A 9,949-nucleotide genomic window follows, 5' to 3' on the forward strand; every position below is an offset into this window, starting at 1 on the left:
GGAATAGTGCCCCATCGTTGGTGTCAGTGGGGGAGGAATAGTGCCCCATCGTTGGTGTCAGTGGGGAGAATAGTGCCCTATCATTGGTGTCAGTGGGGGAGGAATAGTGCCCCATCATTGGTGTCAGTGGGGGAGGAACAGTGCCCCATCATTGGTGTCAGTGGGGGAGGAATAGTGCCCCATCATTGGTGTCAGTGGGGGGAGGAATAGTGCCCCATCATTGGTGTCAGTGGGGAGAATCGTGCCCTATCATTGGTGTCAGTGGGGAGGAGGAATAGTGCCCCATCATTGGTGTCAGTGTGGAGGAGGTATAGTGCCCCATCATTGGTGTCAGTGGGGAGGAGGAATAGTGCCCCATCATTGGTGTCAGTGTGGAGGAGGTATAGTGCCCCATCATTGGTGTCAGTGGGGAGGAGGAATAGTGCCCCATCATTGGTGTCAGTGTGGAGGAGGTATAGTGCCCCATCATTGGTGTCAGTGGGGAGGAGGAATAGTGCCCCATCATTGGTGTCAGTGTGGAGGAGGTATAGTGCCCCATCGTTAGTGTCAGTGGGGGAGAGGAGCGGCTGCTCCTTCATTCAGTTCGGCAGCTTGATTTTCGCGGGGCCGTTCAGCTCCGCCTCCTCGCCGGTGATTGGTCGCCTGTGTGCGCTGGTGCCCAATCACCGGTAAGGAGGCGCGACCGAACTGAAAGAAGGAGCAGCCGCGCTTCCTGGACCGGATCATCGTGGGACCGGAGCCAGGTAAGGTACAGCAGCCCCTCTGCCCACCCCTGTACTTAGTGTCCGTTGGAGGACACCGCCCCTGGAAAAAGTGCCGCCCTGACACACCGGCTCGCCGTATACCGGCGTATAAGACGACCCCCGACTTTTCAGAAGGTTTTCAGGTGTTGAAAAGTCGTCTTATACGCCAGCAAATACGGTAGTTTAAATTTCGTGTGTCCACCTGAATTCCGGGTTGGGCAGTGAATGGGGGAAGTACAGGTGCTGCAGAATTTGTGGGCTACCAATCAGGAAGGACACTATGGGCTCGTATTCGAATTCTTGGTGGCTGCGGGAAACTACTTGTGCCAGCCACCTCACCAGCTTGTACTACACTTATGGGACTCGACACGTCACCAAATGATACTGCAGTGCTGGTATGTAAAAGACCAGGATGTTCTAGGCCGCTGGTGATCGCCAGTTCACCAAACGGTTGAGCAGCACTAGTACTGGCACTCTGCTGCATATGAGAATCATCATGCAATTGTACCACCTCAGCAACCTGGGAACGGGGTCGGGTACACCTGACCTTTAGCAAGGACCTCTACTCCATCGTCTGAGCTATTTGTCAGGGTGCCGTTGCTGTCTACAGGTTCATATTCTGAGGCAGATTCTGTCAGTGAGGTTTCCCCTTTGCTGTCGCCTGACATGGTCAGAATCCTTTAGGCTTCTTCACTAGAGTACCTTTTTGTTGAACATTTTGGCCACTAAATTTATAGGTACCTTGTGTGACTCATGGCCTGATTCTCCTAACACTGCGGATTTGTGTGCAATGTATCAAGTGACTGTGATCTACTGACACTGCACTTGCTGGGGAAGAAAAAGGGGGTGGGAGGGGGGGTAAGCGTAAGGGCTAAACGCAGGTGCTGTCAGTTGCTGGGGCTGATCCTGCTAATGCTGCGTTTTTGGGTACACTATACTACTGTGAATGCTGGTATAGTTCTGATCTGATCAAAGATATTGATCTGTTCAGACACTATCCTAGCAATGGAGGTTTATTGTGTATGTGAGCATGTTCCTAGCAATCAAAGGGTTAAATGTGATGACTGATGTAGTTGCGGCCAATCTGGCACTATCTGGGATGGACGCTAACACTATCTAAAGTCACCAGTAACACACATACATACAGTGATCAGTATAAAAAAAAATCTGTACACTGTACTAATGAGACTGGTGACAGGGCAGTGTGTGTTCTGTGTGTGTGTGTGGCTTTTACTCACATCTATCTGCTTTCTTCTCTCTCTGGAACGGAATGTGCCCAGGGAGAGAAGATGTCATAATTTCCTGTACCTGTGTAAATGTAAACACAGGTACAGGAATGTCTGTGATAGGGCAGGGATCAATCAGGCCAGTGATGTTCGGCCCGGATCTGCTGATTCTACCGAGTGATCAATCTGGCACTGGGTCGGCGGGCGCGCATGCACTTGCGATTGCAGTCCGAGCGTGAATCCCATGTCTATACACATGATTTTGTGCAGGGAGCCCACCCTGTAGTAGTAATTCTGCTATAGGGTGGAGCTAAAAGCGGTTAAGAAAAAGCTTCTTATTTAAAAAAAAAAAAAAAAAGTACAGAAAAATGGCAATAGATTTCAACAACTGCCAAAAGATCCAGAAATGTTTTGGCCATAGAAAACTTTTATGAAGTTCTCTATAGATGGCAATATTCTCAGGCTCACTTAGCTAAATACTGTATATTCCCACCTATCCACAGTTGTTTTAGGGCTGCCCCCATTCTGATACAGTAATGGTCCTGTCCCCTTGTGGGTAGACCGTGGATACTCTTTAACAAACCCATTGTTGGCATTCTCCGAGTAGGGAAAATACACGTCAGACACATCTTTACTACTACCAAGCTGACCATCAGGAAAGAATAGGAGACCTCAAACCTAAGTTTTGAAGATGTTAAAAGATGAATAAAATGAATAATCAGAAATGAATGCAAGTTTCTAACAACACTTATGAAATATTTTTAAAGCTTTGGCAATTTTGGGTAACGTACTCACCACCCATTCATTACCCAGCCTCATTATTATCCTTTTAAACATAAGGTGACTTCCCCATTGTTTACTCTGATGTTCGGTACCCCACTCTTTCATTTTCCCCTTCCTCCTCAAATATAACTTTTTGTACCAATATACAGCCCAACATATGCAAACATGTATTGTTCTTTCAGCCACCTGCAATCTGTTGTATTTTTAACAATGCATCTGTGTATGGAAAAAACCCATAGAGCGAGCAAAACATGTGCCAGCTGGGATGTAGAGACCCAAGGGAAGAGGACCACAAAGGACTTAAACTAGAATATATCTGCCCCAGATCTGAATGCCAATTTATCATTACATGAAAATATCTGATCAGGTATGTGCAGTTTCAGCATTTCACATATGTACTTCATGGTCACTATTGCTAAGCTAAATAACCAGGATAGGACATTGCACATAAATGTTATTTACTGATTTAAACATTTAACAGTATTTTGAACGTTGTACAAATCTGTATATATGTATTCAAATAAAACACAGCTGATGAAAATATATATGTGCATCAGCTGTGTTTTATTGTTTGGTTGCAAACTTTACAGATTAACTGTAATTTCTTAACTTTTACATCCTTTTAGGTGCATTCCCCATAAAAAACTGGGAAAACAGAATACAGCTGATAAGATTGATTATTTTCTATTTGCACTATAAGCTCAATTCATAAAGCTTTAAAACAAGAATAAAGCTCTCTAGTTTATCTAGCCATGTGACTGAAATTTTCAAATCTTTTTAAAACTCAACTGCCACTTTTGTGAAAATAAATATTCGTATCCTGGTGCGTTGGCTTTGTAAATTAAACCTCTTTTCCACCCAGACATTGAGTATGTTTACACTACTACAATGCCTTTCTATTGGTCATGTCATAAAGCTTTGTTACTTTTGTCTTTCTTTTATTATTATTCATTATGAGGAAAAACCTTTGCTTTCCCTCCAAAAATTATATATTCAGTATGTTAAAGCACATTATTCATTGATTTAGGTTTGTGATCTATTTCTGACATTTCAAGAATGGCAACTTCTTGGAATAAATAGAATCCCCAATATTTTTGTTTTTTTTTAATATGCAGTATCTAAAGCCCAAACGTTTTTCATTTCAGATAGAGTAAGGAAGGGTTAAAACCGTGTTGGGGTTTTTTTTTTTTTTTTCTTTTTGCTTCTGATAAAGGAGATGCATATTCAGCACAGAGTAACAGGGTATCTTTCTTTGTAGACAATTGTCATGAGAACAGATTTTCCTATTGAAAGATTTTTCCCTCCATTTCTGTTCTGTGGCAAATCAAAATTTTGGACTTTGGTGATCAGTGCAATTAGAGAGAGGGAATCTCAACAGGGACACAGACCGCATTAAAAAACGTTTTCCATTTATTTTTATTGTTAAAGGACATACGTCTTTTTTATTTGGTATATTGCTTAGGTAAAATCCCCTGCTCAGATTTTTTAATATGGTGAAAAATGGTCACAAATGTGAAAAAAAAAAATTCATTTGTCACTTTAACAGCTCACATTATTATGCAGCATATTATTACAGCATTGGACATCATACTGTGGAAAGTTTTTATATGCAGATGGTGGGTGGCAAGCGATTAACACTGGAACTACATATTTAATATTTGTAATAATTTTTGCATTTGTTGTTAATAATAATTTAATGTATATTTTAAGAAAGTAGAAATTTCTTGAGCAAACACAGACCTCCACATATTATTAATACATCGTTAACCACTTCATGTGCGGACACTTTTACCCCCTTCCTGTCCAGGCCAATTTTTAGCTTTCAGTGTTGTCGCATTTTGAATGACAATTGAGCGGTCATGCAACACTGTACCCATATGAATTTTTTTGCATTTTTTTGAGACAGATAAAACTTTATTTTGGTGGTATTTATTCACCACTGGGATTTTTTTTTTTTTTTTGCTATATAAATGAAAAAGTCCAAAAATTTTGAAAAGTGTTTTTCTTATAAAATTTTGCAAATAAATACTCTTTCATAAATCTTGGACAAAAGGTATTCAGTTATCTTTTTAGTAAAAAAAATAACCCAAATTAGTTTATAACCAAAAATTTATACTTTTTTTACACTTTTTTTTTTAACTTATTTTTTTATATTTATTTTTTAACATACTGTCACCCTAACAGTACAGTGTCACCATAGTGACACTGTACTACTTGAGGGGGGTGACGAAGATTTTTTTTTTTTACACTGATTGCTTTTACACCCATATAGGCTGTAAAAGCAATCATTTATCCTTCTCTCTGGCTGCATTCTTGCAGCCATTGAGAAATACTGTGTGAGCTGTGATTGGTCACAGCTTGTCACATGGTACACGGCTGTTGTGAATAGCCTTGTACCATGTGATCTCTGTGATCATTCACAGATTTTACACGTAGTAAGCAATGATGTCAGAAGTGACATCTTGCTTACACCTATTCATGTGATCACTGATTGGCCAATCAGTGATCACATGATCAGGACCTCACACAGAGGTCCCGTACAGCAATCGGTGTTCCTCTGTGGCCGGAGGATACAGCGAGCACTGGATCGTGGTGCCGCGTGCTCCCAAGGAGCGCACACCATCCAAAATGGCGGGCGCCGTTTATGAACGGCAACCCGCCCCTGGACTGCCACCATCCGGCCGTTTTATATACGTTTATATATGGCCGGATGGCAAGTGGTTAAGGAGGTAAAGGGGATGTGTGTCCCATACGTAGAAGTTTGTCTTTTGGCTGCCTCAGTAGGATGTGGCCCCTGTGCTTACTATACAGTGTCATTGTTACTTTGATACAGAGCAGTGTGTTTTTAGTGATGCACACAGAGTAGGGATACACATCTTATACTAAGTGACTGATTATCCCCCCTTCAGTCCATCATAAATGCTGCTGCCAAACTCATCCACCTTACCAACCATTCAGAGTTTGCTACCCTTCTCTGCCAATCCCTACATTGGCTGCCACTCACTGAACAAATTCTAAATACAAACAACTCTGCACCCAGCTACATCTCTATCCTACTCCTAAAATACCAACCTAAGTCACCTCCTCCCATGCTAGACTTCAGGACTTCTCCCATCATATGGAACTCCCTCCTGCAATCTGTCTATCTCCTTCTCTGTCCACCTGAAAACTCTTCTCCTCAGAGAAGCCTAACCCGCCTCTTCTTAACAACTGTATTTCCATTTTCCACCAGCTCATCCTCCACAGTTATTACCTTTTGTATCACTTGACTCTCCCTTTTAGATTGTAAGCTCTTACGAGCAGGGCCTTTTGATTCCTCCTCTATTGAATTGCATTGTAACTGTACTGTCTGCCCTGTAATGCGCTGTGCAAACGTTGCGCTATATAAATCCTGTATAATAATAAAATCAGCTGCTGAAAGTGCTTAAAAACGAAGGGTTTATTATCACTTTGATAATAGATTAGACTGAAAAATATTCAGTGTCAGAATATTGCAATCAGAGAGACCCAGAAAGGGGCTTCTATTTTAGAAGTGTCTGTTAACGTCAGACAAAGTTCAGGCTAAGTAGGCTGCTAATGTACACCGAAGATCCCCAAAAGTATTTTTATTTCATGCAAACATTTATTTCTTTATTAAAATGCAAATTTTTTTTCCTGCAGGGTTCAGCTTTCTATCTAATACAGGTTTGCTGCCTATTTTATTCTGTTTTTTGTGATAGACAGGTATTTTGATCCTGGTACATCTCATTTTATGTCCGTTAGACCTATTTTTCCCTACAGTCATTACAAAACCTGCAAAATCACATGATTCTGCTGGACCAAGTTCTGCAGCATTATAACACAGGATCTATCAAATGGGGAAAACTTTTACCTTTTTCGCTTTGATTTCTGCTAATTCAGCTTTGATAAATTGAAGCTATGCTGTCTGCACTGCTGTCATGTGGAACTTGTCAACATGCAGTGAATACTGTATGTTCATGTCAAACAACTGTTCCTTTTTAAGGAACAATGTATCTAAACCTTTCAAAACCAGCACATCTCCCCTACATAGGTACATTTACTGTTGAATAGTTGTTGAGAGAAAAACAAACTTGTAATAGATCCAGCATTACTCACAAAGTAATAACACCTCATTGTCTTGCTGTTTGATATGCACTGGTAAGACTTCTCTTAAAGTATATGTCAACCCTTTAAGATAACCCATTCAGTTTAAAATAGAAATGAAAGCAAAACTTTTGTGTATAGATATTAAAAACATTCTAAATACCTATTTTCCCCATTTTATATAAGTAATCACATACCCTCTGTTCTTAGCTGCATAAGGAGCTTAGAGAGCTGGGAAAAAAGAGAGTGCAATGATCTTCCTAGTGAAAGGATGAGCGGGGATGGGGGCTGGCACGTGAGCAGAAATCCGATCATTGGGACAGAGCAAGCTGAGTTCACAGCTCAGCTAGAACACTAACCACGCTGTGTTCTGCCTAGTGTGGTTAGTCTTTAATAGAAAAGCAGGGGGCCTGGCAGGAACACCAGAGATTTCATGCAAAGGAAGCAATACAAAGAGAACAGGATACTTTTTCTTGCAAGTACATGGTACAACAGGCCCATGTCAGGAATGTAAAATGTTGAGTTTACATATTCTTTATTATAGAACTAATTATGTGTGCTTGCGATTAGCATCACATTTTGCTTTCATATGTCTTTTATTCAGTAAATCTAAAGTGGAATGACAAAACATTTGTTCATTTTAGGAATACTTTACATGGCAAAGTGGAATAACACTGAATTTAAGGAATTTATTCTACTGGGACTGACAGACAATCCCAAACTTGAGATTATTCTCTTTATTCTTTTTTTCATTTTCTACATTGTCACTCTTCTTGGTAATGTTGGCCTTATTGTAGCAGTCAGGATCGATTCTCGACTCCACAGCCCCATGTATTTTTTTCTCAATAATTTATCATTCCTAGACCTTTGCTATGCCACAATTATAACCCCTAAAACATTGGTCAACTTTCTGTCAAAATCAAAAGCCATTGGTTATAATGAGTGTGCTGTGCAGATGTATTTTTTTGCTGCATCTGTCACCACTGAATGCTTCTTATTGGGTGTCATGGCTTATGATCGCTATGTAGCAATATGTAATCCACTCCTGTATTCCACTATAATGGCAAAGAGAATATGCATTCAGCTTGTAGCTGGAGCTTACACTTTGGGCTACCTCAATGCAACACTGCATACAATTTGTACTTTTCAATTGCCATTTTGTAAGACCAACAAGATTGACCACTTCTTTTGTGATGTTCCTCCTCTCCTAAAACTATCCTGCACCAAGACCACCATGAATGAAATCCTGATGTTTATATTTGGAGGCTTTGCTGAGTCAAGCTCACTCATTACCATTATTGTCTCTTACAGCTATATTATATCAACTATACTTAGAATCCGCACCAAGGAAGGAAGGAAAAAGGCATTTTCAACTTGTGCCTCCCACTTATTGGCAGTTACCATATTTTATAGCACCATCCTTTTTATGTACTTAAGGCCTGCCTCTATATACAGCATGAGCCAGGACAGAGTTGCTTCTGTTTTTTATAGCATCATTATTCCCATGGTAAACCCACTTATCTATAGTTTGAGGAATAAAGAAGTAGCTCAGGCTTTAATGAAAATTAAAGCAAAATATTGTTGTAAATAATGTCATCACAACTAATAAAAATATGTCACTGTCATAGCTTAAAGTACAGTATGTACAGCACAGTGTGTTATAATACAATGTTATTAACTTTGTATTTCCTGTGTCTTAAAGGCTTTTTAGAATTTATAAATTATTCAATAAATATGTATTTTTTTATTTGGGTGTCTTTTGTGTATATGTGTGTGTGTGTATGTATGTATGTATGTGTGTGTGTGTGTGTGTGTGTGTGTGTGTGTGTGTATGTATGTATGTATGTATGTTCAGTCAGGTCCATAAATATTGGGACATCAACACAATTCTAAAATTTTTGGCTCTATACACCACCACAATGGATTTGAAATGAAACAAACAAGATGTGCTTTAACTGCAGACTGTCAGCTTTAATTTGAGGGTATTTACATCCAAATTAGGTGAACAGTGTAGGAATTACAACAGTTTGCATATGTGCCTCCCACTTGTTAAGGGACCAAAAGTAATGGGACAGAATAATAATCCTAAATCAAACTTTCACTTTTTAATATTTGGTTGCAAATCCTTTGCAGTCAATTACAGCCGGAAGTCTGGAACGCATAGACATCACCAGACGCTGGGTTTCATCCCTGGTGATGCTCTGCCAGGCCTCTACTGCAACTGTCTTCAGTTCCTGCTTGTTCTTGGGGCATTTTCCCTTCAGTTTTGTCTTCAGCAAGTGAAATGCATGCTCAATCAGATTCAGGTCAGGTGATTGACTTGGCCATTATATAACATTCCACTTCTTTCCCTTAAAAAACTCTTTGGTTGCTTTTGCAGTATGCTTTGGGTCATTGTCCATCTGCACTGTGCAGCGGCGTCCAATGAGTTCTGAAGCATTTGGCTGAATATGAGCAGATAATATTGCCCGAAACACTTCAGAATTCATCCTGCTGCTTTTGTCAGCAGTCACATCATCAATAAATACAAGAGAACCAGTTCCATTGGCAGCCATACATGCCCACGCCATGACACTACCACCACCATGCTTCACTGATGAGGTGGTATGCTTAGGATCATGAGCAGTTCCTTTCCTTCTCCATACTCTTCTGTTCCCATCACTCTGGTACAAGTTGATCTTGGTCTCATCTGCCCATAGGATGTTGTTCCAGAACTGTAAAAGCTTTTCTAGATGTCGTTTGGCAAACTTTAATCTGGCCTTCCTGTTTTTGAGGCTCACCAATGGTTTACATCTTGTGGTGAACCCTCTGTATTCACTCTGCTGAAGTCTTCTCTTGATTGTTGACTTTGACACACATACACCTACCTCCTGGAGAGTGTTCTTGATCTGGCCAACTGTTGTGAAGGGTGTTTTCTTCACCAGGGAAAGAATTCTTCGGTCATCCACCACAGTTGTTTTCCATGGTCGTCCGGGTCTTTTGGTGTTGCTGAGCTCAAAGGTGCATTCCTTCTTTTTAAGAATGTTCCAAACAGTTGTTTTGGCCACGCCTAATGTTTTTGCTATCTCTCTGATGGGTTTGTTTTGTTTTTTC

General features: G+C 40.5%; 1 protein-coding gene across 1 annotated transcript; it reads left to right on the plus strand.

Moving 5' to 3' along the window:
* Nucleotides 1-5,148: 5,148 nt before the first annotated feature.
* Nucleotides 5,149-8,603, plus strand: LOC149447794 (olfactory receptor 5AP2-like). The gene has a single exon (XM_089652024.1). It carries the CDS (start codon nt 7,476-7,478, stop codon nt 8,445-8,447), a length of 972 nt encoding a protein of 323 aa, XP_089508150.1. The 5' UTR covers nt 5,149-7,475; the 3' UTR covers nt 8,448-8,603.
* Nucleotides 8,604-9,949: the final 1,346 nt, after the last annotated feature.

Source organism: Staurois parvus, unplaced genomic scaffold (genome assembly GCF_062004578.1).
Source record: "Staurois parvus isolate SC_StPar_1 unplaced genomic scaffold, SC_StPar_1.0 ptg000669l, whole genome shotgun sequence".
Lineage (NCBI taxonomy): Eukaryota > Metazoa > Chordata > Amphibia > Anura > Ranidae > Staurois > Staurois parvus.

Coding starts and splice junctions, on each gene's coding strand:
- LOC149447794 (XM_089652024.1), top strand. CDS start 7,476: ATGACAAAACATTTGTTCATTTTAGGAATACTTTACATGGCAAAGTGG.